Consider the following 20,116-nt stretch of genomic DNA (forward strand, 5'->3'; position numbering starts at 1 on the left):
GAGACCTTCTTAAGGTGAAATTTAAAAGTGGGGGTTGAGTCCAGTGTGACTCCGAGGTACTTGAATTGTGTTACCAGTTCAAGTTCCTCACCCCCCAAAAACACATTTGAAGTGGCTGCTTCTATCGGCTTCTTAGAAAACCTCATGCACACTGTTGGTCATTATCTAATGGTTTCTCCTCCACTTTCTGCCTCATAGCGCTGCAGAAGCAGAACATCTCGCTCTGTTTCCAGCTCTGCTTCTCTGGAGCCCATCACCATTGGACCCATAACTTGTGAGCAAGAATTACAGTCTGGTTTCAGGACTAATTTCTCAACACAATGATCTGTATTAAATTAATAACCATTGTTTTCTTTTCTTCTTCTTTATCTTCAGGGCACAAACCAGCTCAGTGAATCAGAAATCTACAATGATGATATCACCTCATTTCATGTTTTCATATTAAATTGCTTTCTGCTCGAGGTTTTTTCCCTGTTAAAAGGGTGTTTTCCTTGCCACTGTCGCCTTTGGGCTTGCTCTGGGGGTCAGGCATATGGGTTCTGTAAAGCGCCTTGAGACAATTTGACTGTAATTGACGCTATATAAATAAAATTGAATTGAATTGAATTTTATTGAAATTAAATATTCAAACATTTAATTGTAATGATAAATAAACCATTGTACACTTTAATATCTTCAGATTTTGTATCATTCTTCATTCTCTTGCAACACCAATCAAAAATAAAATATGGAAGCTGTAAACAAAAGGTGTGAGTGTTTGTTTCCCTCCTTATATTGACGATATGAATATATTATGGATAAAAAGCAATGCATTTTCTTTTTTCATGGATTTCGTTTTAGATGTAATGACAAATTACACTGTAAAACCGCGCAACTGACTTGTATGCACCTTAATTCTAAAAAAAAAAAAAAAAGTGTGACCTGACTGCAACCTAAACACACAGCGTTAGATCTGACTGAAGATTCTCAACAACTGTTTCAGGAATTGGCATTGAGTGAATTTTGGTGCTGACATCAAATAACTTAGGGTCAATCTCTGTCGTTTTTAATGTGCAACGTAAATAAAGGTGACCTGACTTTACATCCACAGTTCATCAAAAGTGAATCCTGAAACTTTGATGAGCTGCTGACTTTTCCTGTGGCGTCACCAAGAGGCTAATGTTTGTGTTTCAGCATTAAAAACCATCACAAGCTTTGTTAGCTGGTCCGCCATAGCCTAGCCGCGCTAGACAACCCACGGCAACGAATTTAATTCTCTGCCAGGGTGGGTCTAGTTACCCTCCATAAGGCTCCAGGCTGGATTCTCCTAAAACTGGCCGGACCAATCACCATGAAGTGTAGAGTCAGAAGGCGGGCGTAACTAAGTGACGACAGAGGCACGACGATTCTGACAGAAACAACCGGAAACAACTAGCCTAGCCTCGCTAGACAACCTACGGCAACGAATTTAATTCTCTGCCAGGGTCGACAACAAAAACGACAACAGTCGTTGAGCTCATTAGCACCGACTCTGAATAATCTTTCTGTTAACATGTCTGTAATATACTTGAGCTTCACCCATTGACTGTATGAATAAGGCTTCACCGAACTACCGCATCCTCTGATTTCCAGCGCTGTAGGAGCCTATTCGTTGCGCTGATTGGTTGTATACCTACCCAATTGCTGCAGAGGGATTTGATAGACAACCTTTTAGCCCACCTCCCTCCCTGTCGAGCGTCCCGAGACCCTTGTGCCTTCAGAACATGGGTCTAGCAGGGCTAGGCTAGGTCCGCCATGTTGTTTGATTCCAATATTATATGCTATATATTTGTCTTTATAATGAGCATGACAATGTCACATCGTAAATGTGTAGATTGTCTTACTGTTTGTCAGCTATGAAGTCAAATCTTTGGCTTTAAATCCTTGTTGATTTCCTTAGAATCAGGTGTAGACAAAATTATTATTTTATAAAGTGGACTGCAGACGTCAAACTTTTCCCTTATTTCTTCTATTTTTCTGTCTACTGCGAAATGAAACATGGAGGATTTCAAAATATGTTCCCTCGGCTGGTTCCATTTTCTCTCTTTGGGTGGCAGGTGGAAAAACATTTCATTTAAATCAGGTGCTGCTAGAGAATATTGATATCTTGTGTGTGTATATATGCACACACACACACACACACACACACACACCAGTGGCATGCATAGATAGACACCAGATGGTGCTAGCAGAAAGATGTCATATCAGTCCCATATGTGGTAGCTTATTGTAACTCCTTTATTTATAACCTTGACTGGAAAAAGACTTGGAATCTGCCAGCTAGATATATGATAAATAATAAAGTAAAAGAAGCATCTTTCAAAATAATTCACAGATTTCACCCATCAAAAGTGTTTTTGCATCAATTCAAGAGAGACATAGATATAATTTACTCTTTCTGTGACGGACACCCTGAAGATGTATTTCATTTATTTTGGTCTTGACCTTTCTCCACGAAATTATGGGAACATATTTGCAAATTGATTTATACTTGCATTAAATCAGATTTTTGCTTATGCTTTGAACAAATATTGTTTGGCTTCGCTGACTATCCATCTGCCAAAAAAAATACCCTAAAAGTTTGCATTATTAATCTGGCATATTTACAAATGTCGATACACTAATCAGAAACCACTTCTTTCTCTCTTTGATAATGAAGTTAAAAAATTTTAGCTAAACGACTAGACATTCCACTAATATGAAAGCCATTAATTTGATTCATGTTCTCTTTTTAATATATTTTTTAATGTGACAAAACGAAAAAGCTTTCTGCCTTGTTGTAGCCTAATATCAGGAATCAGTCTTGATATTGTCGTTCTCTTTTAATTTACCAATTGCAGCATGCCCAGAAAGGGAGAGGATCAAGAGAGATAAAGAAAGGGAGCTGCAGCAGGCCGCCCATTGAAGCAGCTCTCTGCTCTCCTGGATTAAAAAAACATCTCAGGAGGATGAGGAGACAGATCAGGATCATGAAGAAGAAAGGTCAGAGTCAACATCAGAATCATAGTAACTGTTCAGGGCCTTTTCCTCTAATTTTATTGAGATATCTTAAAAGCTGTTCCTGATTTATTTTGTCAAAACAGAGTGGTTTGATGGAGCTAAATCAGGCAATAGGCTGGATTAGCAAAACATATTACTTTGTATGAACCGTGACTTACTTCTACGTTACAACACTTGCAATAACTTTCTATTTACATTGATAGGCAATTTTTAAAACTCTGACTTTCACTGACCCTTTGTGTGTTATTATTAAGATGTTTCTTGGATTCCTCTCACAGGATTGATCCAGATGAAGTGCAGAGAAACTGAGTTTGTGTGTGTTTAGACTTAGTGTGAAGAAAATGTGGTTTGAATGAATTTGACTTACATGATTCAGCCACTCCATTTTAAGATGTGCAGTTAGCAAAAGCTAACTTTAAGCAACTCGCAATGCAATTTGGAGAATCAGTGTGTCACACATCCACCCTCTGCTGATATTCATGTCTTCTAATTTGTCACTGGGGTTTTCTAAAATTACAAAATGGTTTACAGTGTACTGTTGGTGCAGTGGCCTATGATTTTCAGTGGGAAAACTATTTCACCTGAAAAATTCCAAATATAAAATTTAATTACAAAGTCAGTTGACAAAAGAATAAATTCAATATTGTATAGTACCCTACTAGTACAGGCTGCTGTGGTTCCAGGAGTTTCCAGTAGCAGAGTAGGAGACAGAACAGCTTAAAATTTGGGTGTTACGATCCAGCCTCTAGGGTCAGCTGGATGCAACAAAACAACCAGATGTTATTTGGTTCAGATAAAGGAATTTATTGCTCAGTAGCAAACTGAACATAAAAATGATAAAACAAAGCAAATGAGACTGGTGGTTGTTGCGAAATCAAAGAGCATGATAAAACCAAATGAAGGCTAACAGAGTTCACAAACTATCGAAAGAAACACAAAACAACTAACTCCCGAGCCAAATATAAACACAGTAGAAACACCAACCACAAGAAACAGAAATTAATACAAACAGTGAACAGATCTAACTAAACAAAACTGGTGCCTCTAAACAGACATTTAGCACACAGTTCACAGAGTGTCAAAGTATACTCTAGTGTGGTGACTGCTGGGGTCTTCTGGGAGGAGCCGTCATGGTGGTGGACCAATCCGATGTGTTGGGGGTTGGGGAGGACCAGGGCTAGGAAGCAGGGACGCCATATAGAGCTCCGGACGTCACGTGACTCCGTTTGTTTACGCCGCCATGTTGGCAGGAAACTCCGCTTCAAAATGAATGGCGCTGGTAGAAAATTTACGCCGTCTGAGTTTACTTTTCATTTTAAATCAGACGATATTATAAAATGTACAAACAAACTGGACAAACTAAATATATCCGATCCATATCATGCCCCCGGTATCTTATTTAAGAATCTTGAGGCGGTCAGAGCGGACCTTTTACCGGACCTTGCGGTACCCTCACATCTACAATTACCTGATAAATTTTCCTTCATCCTACTCCGGTGAATCTCTTAAAGCGTATAAAAGCCTTGAGGGGTATAAATGGACACAGGCTAACTTTGTCACTAGGATTCAGATCTGGAGTCTTCCTGCGAAGGATATCGCTGTCGTCACTGGGAGGGTAAGTGTAGCTTTGTCCTATTAAATTCGCATGAGCAGCGAGCAGAAATTACGCAATCAGATATAAAGCTTAGGAAACGGATTCTGTATCTGATACAAAGTGGTCGCTACATAAGCGGAATCCGTGGCCTGCGGTTTCCCACTGCTCCGTTTTCTTCTGCTCGCTTCTTGCGCGTTTTATGGCAGTGATCCACCTCTGTCGTCTTTCAGGATCTTTGGGAATCCGATAAAATGCTCTCCCCTCCGTCCTCGGCTGTTCTGGCATCCCGGGGCGCAACAACTGTCCACCATATCTCTGATGTCGACGCTGAAGAACGTTTAGGAGTTAGCTGGCAGTAGTTTAAACACGTGCCTTCCTGCCAATATGGCGGTGTTTTGATTTCGACTGTTGCATGCCGGGATTGTGTGACGTCATCTCCCGGAGCTCTATTCACCTTATTCAGGAAGTGAGGCAGGGCGGCGCCATTTTTGAGATTGACTTCCGGTTGACCGTCTTCGCACTACAACAACATCGAGTCCTCTCGCTCCTGTAGCTACTTTTAACTGTTCTTTTAAGCGATTTTAACATGTTTGGCATCAATTGCGCTGTCCATGGGTGCCACAACAACTGGAGAAAGATGAAGCTTTCTCTCTCTCAGAATTGTTTAGAGAACGGAAAGGTTAGATCTGAATGCTGCGGACCAGCTCATGGCTATGTAAACACACAGCTTGCATCGGTCACTGTCAGCGCAGCTACAGCGATTCTACCAAAGTTCAGTTTCCACTAAAGACCTACCTATGCCATCAGTGAGGTAAAAAGATACTCTCTGCCATTTTGAAACGTTGTTATGACTGCGGTTTGGTCAGAATCAGTTTTTTGTTGCTCCAGGGAATTAGCATTAGCTTGTGACAGGGCTAATAACACAGTAAACCGCAGGAGCTGTTTCACAAATGACAATAACAACCTCCGTTTGCACAACCACATCATATATATATGAATCAAATCAAGTTTTATTCAAATCAACATACCTTCCATAATATCGCAGCAGTGTGACTGCAGGATCGTCCCAACCCAGCGATACAGGAGCATCCTGTGGTCTCCACCACTCCATCAGCTGTCACCAACACCCACGCCATGTGTGAGGAGGTACCAGCCTGACTCGGGCTGACATTAGCTTTAAGAAACGTATATTCCCGTTCTTGATGTAACAGAACAGCGCCGACTTTACCACTGTGCAAATATTGATAGGCTTCAGTGCTCTTATAATTCCTCATAGCCGAGCAATCAACGCCAAGAGACAACACGAAATAGTTAAAAATATCGCCATACATGACTTGTGGCCACTTTTTCATGTCATCCTCTCACTCTGTAATAAGTCGCGGATGAGGCAGACTTGATCCATTTCTGTTTTTTAAAGAGGTTTTCGTTTCTTCCCACATCACTCTCTCAGTTGTAAACACCGGCATGATCGAGTTACCGGAAGTGCTACTCAAAACAGGAAGTCCCGCCCGTTGGAAAATGGGCGGAGCTGAATAAGGTGAATAGGGGTGAAAAGTTAGGACAATTCCAAGGGCCCATGGATGACAGGGGCCCATGGATGACAGGGCCCCCAAAAAATATGTAGAAAAAAAATAAATTATTAAACTTAATATTAAGCCCGATATTTTACTATTGCGTGTTTCAAATATAATACAGTTCATATTCGCTATGTTTTTATTGCACTAAAAGTTAAATATCCATTGACAAACAGTAAACATCTATATTGACTGACCACCCCCCTGTATCTGCATGAAATGGTTTGGTCCGCTTTAGTCACTCACTAACGGTGCTTAATTGCAATCAGACAGGAGATGCGCCAAACAGACATCACTGCTGTGTGGCCACAATGTTGTCAAAAAAACAAAAATCTGGTTACCAGAAGAGGAAGGAAAGGAAAGAGAGAGAAAAGAAAGGTGTATGATCTCTGAGCCAGTTTTTCAATAAGAAAGGTGAATAGCCTGTAGTCTGTGAATTTAGCCTGTTGGTTTAGGCTAATGTCCATGGTGAAATAAACCAACTTGCTATAGATTAGTGTTAGCTTACATTTTATCAACATTTAATCAGTGCAGGGAAACGTTTAGGAAGGTATTCATATTAAATCACTGCCCCTGCCCTTTTAGCAGCTGATGATGATGATGAGTCAGCAGCACCCCTGTCTCCCCATACCATCACCCCTCCCTGCCCCAGTGAAGAAGGTGAGCAACACTGTGCTGGCATTGGCATGTCAGTTAGTATCATTGCAGGGAGTCTGTGAGGATTTCTGTCAATCTTGCTCTTTTCACCATTACAAAAAAAAATAAAAAATTCATTAATGACATAAATTCCAACAAAATATTTTTTATCACATCATGAGCATTATGAAATGATTTATGAATAAACAAATAACCTTCTGTCTGTACTGGATGATGGACAGTTGGAAATGGTGAGTATCCAACCCGGTCTCACGGGGATTCGTGAAACTGTCACGTAGCCTGCATGTAAGTTACAGGTAATATTAAAATAATACAGTTTTATATGTTCATTAGGGCCATTAAATGGCAGACAGATAGATACAGACTCTATTATTATCTCCCTTCAGAACACACACACACACAAATGAAACATTGTTTTTAAAGTATGTAATCAAGTGGTGATGATACAGAAGTGCAAATAATTTGTGTCAATGCTCTGTAGTCATCTATTGGTATGTGGAATATTTTAATATATATACATATATATATATATATATATATATATATATATATATATATATATCACAGACAGTATATATGCATTACATGCATTTTGTACTTCCTACAGAGCCAGGGCCCTCTCATATAGAACCAACAGTCCCAGCAGAGGAAGAACAAGAACAAGGGAAAGAGAGAAAGGTGGAAGAATGTAGTGGGAAGGCAGAAAGTGTTGACCCAGGTTTGTGGCCAGCAAATTTAACTGACAAAGACAGAGAAGCAATTGTGAGGGCATTGTCCACTCGAGATGATGATGATGTACTGCCACAGGATTCTGAGGGAAAACCATTCCCAGAATACTTATGGTACAGTAAGGCAACTAATGGGAGGGAAAAGGTGAAGAGAGACTGGATAATTTACAGCAAATCCTGTAATTCACTGTATTGCATCCCATGTGTGCTTTTCTCACGTTCACAAAAAAGACCTTCTATGAGTGCACTGAACAGCCAAAGTGGATATAAAATGTCTGATGTAAATGGCGTCGAATGTATGACAAATTCCCTGTCCATGAGAAGAATACAGCACACAGGGACTGCTATTTGAAATGGAAAAACTTGCAACAGTCAGTAATGGCTGTTAGTGGCACTGATTCTCAGTTGCAAAAACGGATCCAGACAGAAACTGAGAAAAACAGAGCTCTCTTGCAGAGAATTCTAGATGTAACACTGCACTTGGCATCAAGGAATTTACCTTTCAGGGGTAAAACTAAAGACCTAGATAATGTCCAGAATGGAAATTTCTTAGGCACACTAGAGCTTTTGTCTCATTATGATCCACTGCTTAATGAGCACTTGCAAAAAGTCAGGGACAATAAAAGGAACCAGGCTGACACATTATCTGAGTTCTGACATTCAGAATGAATTCATTGATTTATGTGGTAGAAGAGTTTTGAAAACGATTTTGAAGGAACGGGAAGAGGCTATTTATTTTTCAGTCATCTGTGATGCTACACCAGACATTTCCCACACTGAGCAGAATGTGGTGCTCATCAGATATGCGAGTTATAGCAAAGAAACAGATGACTGGGAGATCACAGAACGGTTCTTAGAATTTAAGGACTTTCACAACAAAACAGGAAGTGAGATAGCAGAAATGATTGAAAATGTGCTTGATGACAAAGGGATAAACATTGGAGACTGCAGAAGGCAAGGTTATGACAACGGGGCAAACATGTCGGGAAGGGTCAAGGGAGTCCAAGCCCAGATACTAAAGCAAAATCATCAAGCTACTTTTCCCCCTGTGCCTCTCACACCTTAAATCTTGTAGGTGTGCATGCTGCACAGACAAGCCCAGAAGTAGCAACATTTTTTGGCTGCATCAATCGCCTTTACTCACTTTTAAGTGCCAGCCCAGAACGCTGGGCCATCTTTAAAGAGAAAACCGGTTGCTCTTTGCATGGCCTCTCAGATACCCGCTGGAGTGCAAGAATCATGGCTGTTAAACCTGTAGCACAACACCTTCCTTCTGTCATAGAGGCCCTTGACAGTATACTCACAACATGTAGTCTCACCAGTGAGGCCAGATCAGAGGCTAGTGGTCTGAAGAACTACTTCATGTCATTCAATGCCATTGTCCTACTCACTGTCTGGCTCAAAGTACTGCAGTGAATTGATGACAGGAATGTGGTTCTCCAGTCTGGAAAAATCTCTCTTGACTCAGAGGTAGCTAATATCAGTGCCTTAAAAGAGATGCTGGCTCTTAGAGATGGATGGGAGTCACTGCTGTCTGAGGCCACACTGATTGCAAGACAAATGGATGTTACACCTCAGTTTAACCAAGAACACAGTCAGCAAAAGAAAAGAAAGAGATTTCACGATGAGGCAACTCGGGACAGTGCAGCAACAGTGTTTCGGAACACAGTGTTTTTTACTGCTATGGACAGCATCATAAGTAACCTCGACACCAGGTTCCACGCCACTGCAGAAATAGTTGAGGAATTCTCTGCTGTTTTAAAAGTTGGGCAGATCAGTGAGGATAAAGTCACTTCCGTATTCCAGCCACTTGTCAAAAAGTATTCCAGAGATCTCACGTCTGAGTTTGAAAATGAAATAAGACACCTTAACTCAGTATATGCTGCCACTTTCCCCCCAAACCTGTCTCCTCTTGGTCTCCTGAATGCTATTAACAAGATGCAACTACAAAGTATTTTTGGAGAAGTCTGCATTGCTTTACGCATATTTTGCACATTGCCTGTGACTGTTGCTGGTGGGGAGAGAGCATTCAGTAAATTAAAACTGATTAAAAAAACTATTTGAGGTCCACCATGAGTCAGGACAGACTTTGCAGTCTTGCAATGTTGTCTATTGAAAGTCAGTTAGCCAGAAAACTAGACTTCAAAGAGTTAATCAATGACTTTGCTACCCAGAAGGCTCGGCGCTGGACTTTTGGTTAGTCAGGCTGAGCAAGGGCCAATGGCATGACTATTCAGATAATGCTAACAGCCAAAAAGAGTTCTTTGTTCTTATTTGTAACATGTTTATCTTTTAATTTGATGTTTTTTCTTGTTGGCATATATGTGCAGCTATAGGTGTTGTTTTCATTGTTTTGAAATGATTATGTTAAGTTATTCTACTTGTGAAGTTAATATACAGTATGTTTAAGTTTGTTTTTATTTATTTATTTATTTTCAGATATATTTTTTTTTTCATTAATGTTACAACATTTTTCCATGCTGTGGTTTACAATAAAAACATTGAGACTGTAATAGATGTCACTTAGTACATTTTTATGGTGGCTGTTAATCTTGCATCAAATGGTGAACTGGATGATGTATGCAATTTTGCATGTACAAATCACCAGTAGTAAATCTTGCTAGTACTAGCATAGAACTACAAGAAGAAAGACAGTTGCAAGCCTTTAATTAGTCATGTAAAGCTTTGATGGGACAGTTAGGTCCTAGAGATGTGGTAACAATGGTAGCGCAGCAGCACAGAGGGGGCCCAAATACATTTTTTTTCATGGGGCCCAAAATTCCTGGCGGCGCCCCTGGCTGGCATTGGCATGTCAGTTAGTATCATTGCAGGGAGTCTGTGAGGATTTCTGTCAATCTTGCTCTTTTCACCACTACAAAAAAGAAAATGAAATATTCATTAATGACATAAATTCCAACAAATTATTTTTTATCACATCATGAGCATTATGAAATGATTTATGAATAAACAAATAACCTTCTGTCTGTACTGGATGATGGACAGTTGGAAATAGTATCTTACCTCAGCCTGCATGTAAGTTACGGGTAATATTAAAATAATACAGTTTTATATGTTCATTAGGGCCATTAAATGGCAGACAGATAGATACAGACTCCATTATTATCTCCCTTCAGAACACACACACACACAAATGAAACATTGTTTTTAAAGTATGTAATCAAGTGGTGATGATACAGAAGTGCAAATAATTTGTGTCAATGCTCTGTAGTCATCTATTGGTATGTGGAATATTTTAATATATATATATATATATATATATATATATATATATATATATATATATATATATATATATATATATATATATATACTGTATATATCACAGACAGTATATATGCATTACATGCATTTTGTACTTCCTACAGAGCCAGGGCCCTCTCATATAGAACCAACAGTCGCAGCAGAGGAAGAACAAGAACAAGGGAAAGAGAGAAAGGTGGAAGAATGTAGTGGAAAGGCAGAAAATGTTGACCCAGGTTTGTGGCCAGCAAATTTAACTGACAAAGACAGAGAAGCTATTGTGAGGGCATTGTCCACTCGAGATGATGATGATGTACTGCCACAGGATTCTGAGGGAAAACCATTCCCAGAATACTTATGGTACAGTAAGGCAGCTAATGGGAGGGAAAAGGTGAAGAGAGACTGGATAATTTACAGCAAATCCTGTAATTCACTGTATTGCATCCCATGTGTGCTTTTCTCACGTTCACAAAAAAGACCTTCTCTGAGTGCACTGAACAGCCAAAGTGGATATAAAATGTCTGATGTAAAATGGCATCGAATGTATGACAAATTCCCTGTCCATGAGAAGAATACAGCACACAGGGACTGCTATTTGAAATGGAAAAACTTGCAACAGTCAGTAATGGCTGTTAGTGGCACTGACTCTCAGTTGCAAAAACGGATCCAGACAGAAACTGAGAAAAACAGAGCTCTCTTGCAGAGAATTCTAGATGTAACACTGCACTTGGCATCAAGGAATTTACCTTTCAGGGGTAAAACTAAAGACCTAGATAATGTCCAGAATGGAAATTTCTTAGGCACACTAGAGCTTTTGTCTCATTATGATCCACTGCTTAATGAGCACTTGCAAAAAGTCAGGGACAATAAAAGGAACCAGGCTGACACACAGTGTTGGGCAAGCTACTTGGAAACTGTAATGAGCTAAGCTACCAGCTACTCTGTGTTAAATCAAGCTTCACTACACTGAAGCTATGACCCACAGAAATGTAGCAAGCTAAGCTACAGCAATACGGCCAAAGTAGCTTAATACATTCAAGTTACTTTTTTTCTTACCAAAAAATTTCAGGGACTAATGAAGTCAGTCAAACGGAGACAAGAAAATGCTGACTTGTTTATTATTAAACCATCATTTTTGTTCTCAGTGCTCCAAACTTAGTAAATTGATACACTGAGGAATATGTGGAGCTATATTTAAAATGAATCAACCTTTTTACATTAGAAATCATTGTTTTGATTTTCTTTTTAGTTTGTATTGCAGACATAATGTATCTGATAATTAAGTTGCAGTAGCTTATATTAACACACCACTTACATTGGAGGGTATAATAGGTTACATTTGATATCATTTCCATATAAAGTAAGCAATATTATAGTAAGACAATTTTATACATAATTTGGGTATTCACGTTGGGTATTAAATCAAGTTTTATTTCTTAAGTCTAATATCTATGTAAAATCATTCAATGCTTTCCCAAAGCGCTGTATCCACTACTACTTAACTCAATTTTGGTCTTGAGTGTAAGATTAAGATATGTAATCATTTATGCCATCACTTTTGTTACCCTTTCTGTTATTTTTTTCAGCCATTTGCTCATTAGTGTTAACAGTAATACTGAAGAAGACAGATTTTGGTTTTACTGTTACCTCGTTTTCTCCCATACCTCTTCCCTCCTATATGTATCAGTTTATTTAATCCCCCAATTTATACATATTCACACACTGCCACCACAACCTTACGCTTAATTTAATTAATTTACTGCCACGCGAATTTTAGATGTTGAAAAGTAGCTCGTTTGTGTGTGCATCTTATACTGCGGTTGACATGTGGTGGTTAGCTAACTGCTGCTGGTTGTGCATATTCGGTAGTCACCTGTATATGGGTTCCCTGATTTGTATTTGACATCTTTGAAGTTGACAGAAACTTCGCCTTGGGCTGGCACAGTAGGCATCTGAAAACAACTTTTCTCCGTTTTTTTACAAAAACTGATAACTATTTCGGTAGGGCCACGGTGACTCTGACTCCTTCTCTGCCATCTCTCAGTGAACTGAAGCGAGCGTCTGTGTATGTGTGGATCCAGTGAAGTCGCAGGAAGGGATTGTTGAATGACGACATCAACAGTTCCTCCGCTTCTATTGGTCGACACAGACATGTCGGCATTTGGAGAGGATGTCACTATCTGATCCTTAAAAGTGTGAGATGAGACTGCAGCAGAGCAGAAAGCTCCGCTTCAAGCAGTTCAACATTCATCATTTTAAAATGTAGCTTTTTGCGTTCGCTACCGCGCTACATGACCAAAAGATTAGCTAAGCTGTTGAAACGTTATTTGATTTTGTAAACAACGACGCTACCACGTCGTTACAGAAAAATGTAGTTAAACTACTAACGACGCTATTTGTAGTGACGTTACTGCCCAACACTGCTGACACATTATCTGAGTTCTGACATTCAGAATGAATGCATTGATTTATGTGGTAGAAGAGTTTTGAAAACGATTTTGAAGGAACGGGAAGAGGCTATTTATTTTTCAGTCATCTGTGATGCTACACCAGACATTTCTCACACTGAGCAGAATGTGGTGCTCATCAGATATGCGAGTTATAGCAAAGAAACAGATGACTGGGAGATCACAGAACGGTTCTTAGAATTTAAGGACTTTCACAACAAAACAGGAAGTGAGATAGCAGAAATGATTGAAAATGTGCTTGATGACAAAGGGATAAACATTGGAGACTGCAGAAGGCAAGGTTATGACAACGAGGCAAACATGTCGGGAAGGGTCAAGGGAGTCCAAGCCCAGATACTAAAGAAAAATCATCTAGCTACTTTTCCCCCTGTGCCTCTCACACCTTAAATCTTGTAGGTGTGCATGCTGCACAGACAAGCCCAGAAGTAGCAACATTTTTTGGCTGCATCAATCGCCTTTACTCACTTTTAAGTGCCAGCCCAGAACGCTGGGCCATCTTTAAAGAGAAAACCGGTTGCTCTTTGCATGGCCTCTCAGATACCCACTGGAGTGCAAGAATCATGGCTGTTAAACCTGTAGCACAACACCTTCCTTCTGTCACAGAGGCCCTTGACAGTATACTCATAACATGTAGTCTCACCAGTGAGGCCAGATCAGAGGCTAGTGGTCTGAAGAACTACTTCATGTCATTCAATGCCATTGTCCTACTCACTGTCTGGCTCAAAGTACTGCAGTGCATTGATGACAGGAATGTGGTTCTCCAGTCTGGAAAAATCTCTCTTGACTCAGAGGTAGCTAATATCAGTGCCTTAGCAAAAGAGATGCTGGCTCTTAGAGATGGATGGGAGTCACTGCTGTCTGAGGCCACACTGATTGCAAGACAAATGGATGTTACACCTCAGTTTAACCAAGAACACAGTCGGCAAAAGAAAAGAAAGAGATTTCACGATGAGGCAACTCGGGACAGTGCAGCAACAGTGTTTCGGAACACAGTGTTTTTTACTGCTATGGACAGCATCATAAGTAACCTCGACACCAGGTTCCACGCCACTGCAGAAATAGTTGAGGAATTCTCTGCTGTTTTAAAAGTTGGGCAGATCAGTGAGGATAAAATCACTTCCGTATGCCAGCCACTTGTCAAAAAGTATTCCAGAGATCTCACGTCTGAGTTTGAAAATGAAAGAAGACACCTTAACTCAGTATATGCTGCCACTTTCCCCCCAAACCTGTCTCCTCTTGGTCTCCTGAATGCTATTAACAAGATGCAACTACAAAGTATTTTTGGAGAAGTCTGCATTGCTTTACGCATATTTTGCACATTGCCTGTGACTGTTGCTGGTGGGGAGAGAGCATTCAGTAAATTAAAACTGATAAAAAAAAACTATTTGAGGTCCACCATGAGTCAGGACAGACTTTGCAGTCTTGCAATGTTGTCTATTGAAAGTCAGTTAGCCAGAAAACTAGACTTCAAAGAGTTAATCAATGACTTTGCTACCCAGAAGGCTCGGCGCTGGACTCTTGGTTAGTCAGGCTGAGCAAGGGCCAATGGCATGACTATTCAGATAATGCTAACAGCCAAAAAGAGTTCTTTGAGTTCTTTGTTCTTATTTGTAACATGTTTACCTTTTAATTTGATGTTTTTTCTTGTTGGCATATATGTGCAGCTATAGGTGTTGTTTTCATTGTTTTGAAATGATTATGTTAAGTTATTCTACTTGTGAAGTTAATATACAGTATGTTTAAGTTTGTTTTTTTTAAAATTTATTTTCAGATATATTTTTTTTCATTAATGTTGCAACATTTTTCCATGCTGTGGTTTACAATAAAAAACATTGAGACTGTAATAGATGTCACTTAGTACATTTTTATGGTGGCTGTTAATCTTGCATCAAATGGTGAACTGGATGATGTATGCAGATTTGCATGTACAAATCACCAGTAGTAAATCTTGCTAGTACTAGTATAGAACTACAAGAAGAAAGACAGTTGCAAGCCTTTAATTAGTCATGTAAAGCTTTGATGGGACAGTTAGGTCCTAGAGATGTGGTAACAATGGTAGCGCAGCAGCACAGAGGGGGCCCAAATACATTTTTTTTCATGGGGCCCAAAATTCCTGGCGGCGCCCCTGGCTGGCATTGGCATGTCAGTTAGTATCATTGCAGGGAGTCTGTGAGGATTTCTGTCAATCTTGCTCTTTTCACCATTACAAAAAAGAAAATGAAATATTCATTAATGACATAAATTCCAACAAAATATTTTTATCACATCGTGAGCATTATGAAATGATTTATGAATAAACAAATAACCTTCTGTCTGTACTGGATGGTGGACAGTTGGAAATAGTGAGTATCTTATCTCAGCCTGCATGTAAGTTACAGGTAATATTTAAATAATACAGTTTTATATGTTCATTAGGGCCATTAAATGGCAGACAGATAGATACAGACTCCATTATTGTCTCCCTTCAGAACACACACACACACAAATGAAACATTGTTTTTAAAGTATGTAATCAAGTGGTGATGATACAGAAGTGCAAATAATTTGTGTCAATGCTCTGTAGTCATCTATTGGTATGTGGAATATTTTAATATATATATATATATATATATATATATATATATATATATATACTGTATATATCACAGACAGTATATATGCATTACATGCATTTTGTACTTCCTACAGAGCCAGGGCCCTCTCATATAGAACCAACAGTCGCAGTAGAGGAAGAACAAGAACAAGGGAAAGAGAGAAAGGTGGAAGAATGTAGTGGAAAGGCAGAAAGTGTTGACCCAGGTTTGTGGCCAGCAAATTTAACTGACAAAGACAGAGAAGCTATTGTGAGGGCATTGTCCACTCGAGATGATGATGATGTACTGCCACAGGATTCTGAGGGAAAACCATTCCCAGAATACTTATGGTACAGTAAGGCAGCTAATGGGAGGGAAAAGGTGAAGAGAGACTGGATAACTTACAGCAAATCCTGTAATTCACTGTATTGCATCCCATGTGTGCTTTTCTCACATTCACAAAAAAGACCTTCTATGAGTGCACTGAACAGCCAAAGTGGATATAAAATGTCTGATGTAAAATGGCGTCGAATGTATGACAAATTCCCTGTCCATGAGAAGAATACAGCACACAGGGACTGCTATTTGAAATGGAAAAACTTGCAACAGTCAGTAATGGCTGTTAGTGGCACTGACTCTCAGTTGCAAAAACGGATCCAGACAGAAACTGAGAAAAACAGAGCTCTCTTGCAGAGAATTCTAGATGTAACACTGCACTTGGCATCAAGGAATTTACCTTTCAGGGGTAAAACTAAAGACCTAGATAATGTCCAGAATGGAAATTTCTTAGGCACACTAGAGCTTTTGTCTCATTATGATCCACTGCTTAATGAGCACTTGCAAAAAGTCAGGGACAACAAAAAGGAACCAGGCTGACACATTATCTGAGTTCTGACATTCAGAATGAATGCATTGATTTATGTGGTAGAAGAGTTTTGAAAACGATTTTGAAGGAATGGGAAGAGGCTATTTATTTTTCAGTCATCTGTGATGCTACACCAGACATTTCCCACACTGAGCAGAATGTGGTGCTCATCAGATATGCGAGTTATAGCAAAGAAACAGATGACTGGGAGATCACAGAACGGTTCTTAGAATTTAAGGACTTTCACAACAAAACAGGAAGTGAGATAGCAGAAATGATTGAAAATGTGCTTGATGACAAAGGGATAAACATTGGAGACTGCAGAAGGCAAGGTTATGACAACGGGGCAAACATGTCGGGAAGGGTCAAGGGAGTCCAAGCCCAGATACTAAAGAAAAATCATCTAGCTACTTTTCCCCCTGTGCCTCTCACACCTTAAATCTTGTAGGTGTGCATGCTGCACAGACAAGCCCAGAAGTAGCAACATTTTTTGGCTGCATCAATCGCCTTTACTCACTTTTAAGTGCCAGCCCAGAACGCTGGGCCATCTTTAAAGAGAAAACCGGCTGCTCTTTGCATGGCCTCTCAGATACCCACTGGAGTGCAAGAATCATGGCTGTTAAACCTGTAGCACAACACCTTCCTTCTGTCACAGAGGCCCTTGACAGTATACTCACAACATGTAGTCTCACCAGTGAGGCCAGATCAGAGGCTAGTGGTCTGAAGAACTACTTCATGTCATTCAATGCCATTGTCCTACTCACTGTCTGGCTCAAAGTACTGCAGTGCATTGATGACAGGAATGTGGTTCTCCAGTCTGGAAAAATCTCTCTTGACTCAGAGGTAGCTAATATCAGTGCCTTAAAAGAGATGCTGGCTCTTAGAGATGGATGGGAGTCACTGCTGTCTGAGGCCACACTGATTGCAAGACAAATGGATGTTACACCTCAGTTTAACCAAGAACACAGTCGGCAAAAGAAAAGAAAGAGATTTCACGATGAGGCAACTCGGGACAGTGCAGCAACAGTGTTTCGGAACACAGTGTTTTTTACTGCTATGGACAGCATCATAAGTAACCTCGACACCAGGTTCCACGCCACTGCAGAAATAGTTGAGGAATTCTCTGCTGTTTTAAAAGTTGGGCAGATCAGTGAGGATAAAATCACTTCCGTATGCCAGCCACTTGTCAAAAAGTATTCCAGAGATCTCACGTCTGAGTTTGAAAATGAAAGAAGACACCTTAACTCAGTATATGCTGCCACTTTCCCCTCAAACCTGTCTCCTCTTGGTCTCCTGAATGCTATTAACAAGATGCGACTACAAAGTATTCTTGGAGCAGTCTGCATTGCTTTACGCATATTTTGCACATTGCCTGTGACTGTTGCTAAACTATTTGAGGTCCACCATGAGTCAGGACAGACTTTGCAGTCTTGCAATGTTGTCTATTGAAAGTCAGTTAGCCAGAAAACTAGACTTCAAAGAGTTAATCAATGACTTTGCTACCCAGAAGGCTCGGCGCTGGACTCTTGGTTAGTCAGGCTGAGCAAAGGCCAATGGCATGACTATTCACATAATGCTAACAGCCAAAAAGAGTTCTTTGAGTTCTTTGTTCTTATTTGTAACATGTTTACCTTTTAATTTGATGTTTTTTCTTGTTGGCATATATGTGCAGCTATAGGTGTTGTTTCCATTGTTTTGAAATGATTATGTTAAGTTATTCTACTTGTGAAGTTAATATACAGTATGTTTAAGTTTGTTTTTATTTATTTATTTATTTTCAGATATATTTTTTTTTCATTAATGTTACAACATTTTTCCATGCTGTGGTTTACAATAAAAAACATTGAGACTGTAATAGATGTCACTTAGTGCATTTTTATGGTGGCTGTTAATCTTGCATCAAATGGTGAACTGGATGATGTATGCAGATTTGCATGTACAAATCACCAGTAGTAAATCTTGCTAGTACTAGTATAGAACTACAAGAAGAAAGACAGTTGCAAGCCTTTAATTAGTCATGTAAAGCTTTGATGGGACAGTTAGGTCCTAGAGATGTGGCAACAATGGTAGCGCAGCAGCACAGAGGGGGCCCAAATACATTTTTTTTCATTTTTTCAAAATGTCTGGCGGCGCCCCTGCCTTCAGCACATATGTACTCTCAGATGGTTGTAAATTAGTGCTCATTAGTCATTTATTAAATGCTGAAAGGGTCGTTGAGTGCTTAGCACTGGAGTTTCAGTTTCTCTCTGCAATACGTGAGGTCAGCTAACGCGGATCACGCCCTCTATTGATTGCCCAAGTGAAACCAGACAGGGGCGGGATTTCACTATAAGCCTAGCTTATAAGAGAGAAAAATCTGTAACTTCAGTAAACAAGCACTGAATCTTAGACAGAAGAAGGTTGAGCCAGCTGAGGTAAGCTTGAACTGCTTTATTTTGTTTTTGTGTTGGGGGTCGTTGAGTGCTTAGCACTGGAGTTTCAGTTTCTCTCTGCAACAATAGGTGAGGTCAGCTGACGCGGGTCACACCCTCTATTGATTGTCCAAGTGAAACCAGACAGGGGCAGTTTAGCCGGGTGCATTCAGTGAAGTTGGAAACAGCGGTGACTCTGTCTGGTACTTAACGGCACAGACTGCGCTTGAGCGTCAGCCACAGTGTCAGCCCATATAGTGTGAGGACCACATAGGGTAAAGACCTGCGAGTCTACCTGCGCGAGTCCACCAAGCATGGACACCGAACGAACACCGGCTACCGCTAAGGTGTGTCTGTCTCAGTCTAATGCACAATATGTCTCACACGCATCCCAGTCATTGTCGGCAACCGGAAAAGACGAGTAGTCAAACGCAATCCACAGAACCTGTCTGATCTCTCTGAAAGTGGTCTCAGCCCACCCTCGGTTACCTTTGGTCTTTGGAACTGTCAGGCAGCAGTTAATAAGACAGAATTCATCAGTTCACTGATGACACTCTCAGACATTCAGGTCCTAGCCCTGACTGAGACATGGATCTGCCCAGAAAACTCAGCTACACCAGCTGCACTCTCTGCGTCCGCTATGCTAAGCCACACCCCTCGCTCTGCTGGATAAGGAGGCGGTGCTGGCATGCTCATTCCAGACAACTGGTCTTTCTCTATACTGCGTCCGTCGAACAACAACACAACATTTGAATATCATGCTTTAACGGTCACTACTCCCATCAAAGCATATATTCTGGTTGTGTACCACCCACCAGGGGGTAATCTGAATGGCTTTGTCTCTGAAATGGACATGTTACTCTCTGACATCCCTGATGATGGCACACCACTGATTGTCTTGGGAGACATGAGCATTCACATTGACAGACCTCAGGCACATGACTTTTTGGCACTCATCTCCTCTTTT

The 20,116-nt window shown here is 40.2% G+C and overlaps 2 protein-coding genes across 2 annotated transcripts in view; both read left to right on the forward strand.

Annotated features, from left to right (window-relative positions):
* The window catches only part of LOC110960324 (deleted in malignant brain tumors 1 protein-like), a 34,433-nt gene extending 33,763 nt beyond the window's left edge, over positions 1–670 (forward strand). The window contains exons 8-9 of the mRNA XM_051945938.1: positions 199–274; positions 376–670. Coding sequence (XP_051801898.1) covers positions 199–274; positions 376–395 — 96 coding nt within the window. The 3' untranslated portion in view covers positions 396–670. The remainder of the gene's footprint in view (positions 1–198; positions 275–375) is intronic.
* A 2,317-nt stretch (positions 671–2,987) lies between these two features.
* LOC127533302 (deleted in malignant brain tumors 1 protein) overlaps positions 2,988–20,116 on the forward strand; it is a 40,095-nt gene continuing 22,966 nt past the window's right edge. The window contains exon 1 of the mRNA XM_051945939.1: positions 2,988–3,000. Coding sequence (XP_051801899.1) covers positions 2,988–3,000 — 13 coding nt within the window. The remainder of the gene's footprint in view (positions 3,001–20,116) is intronic.

This window comes from Acanthochromis polyacanthus, chromosome 3, assembly GCF_021347895.1.
Source record: "Acanthochromis polyacanthus isolate Apoly-LR-REF ecotype Palm Island chromosome 3, KAUST_Apoly_ChrSc, whole genome shotgun sequence".
Classification (NCBI taxonomy): Eukaryota; Metazoa; Chordata; class Actinopteri; family Pomacentridae; genus Acanthochromis; species Acanthochromis polyacanthus.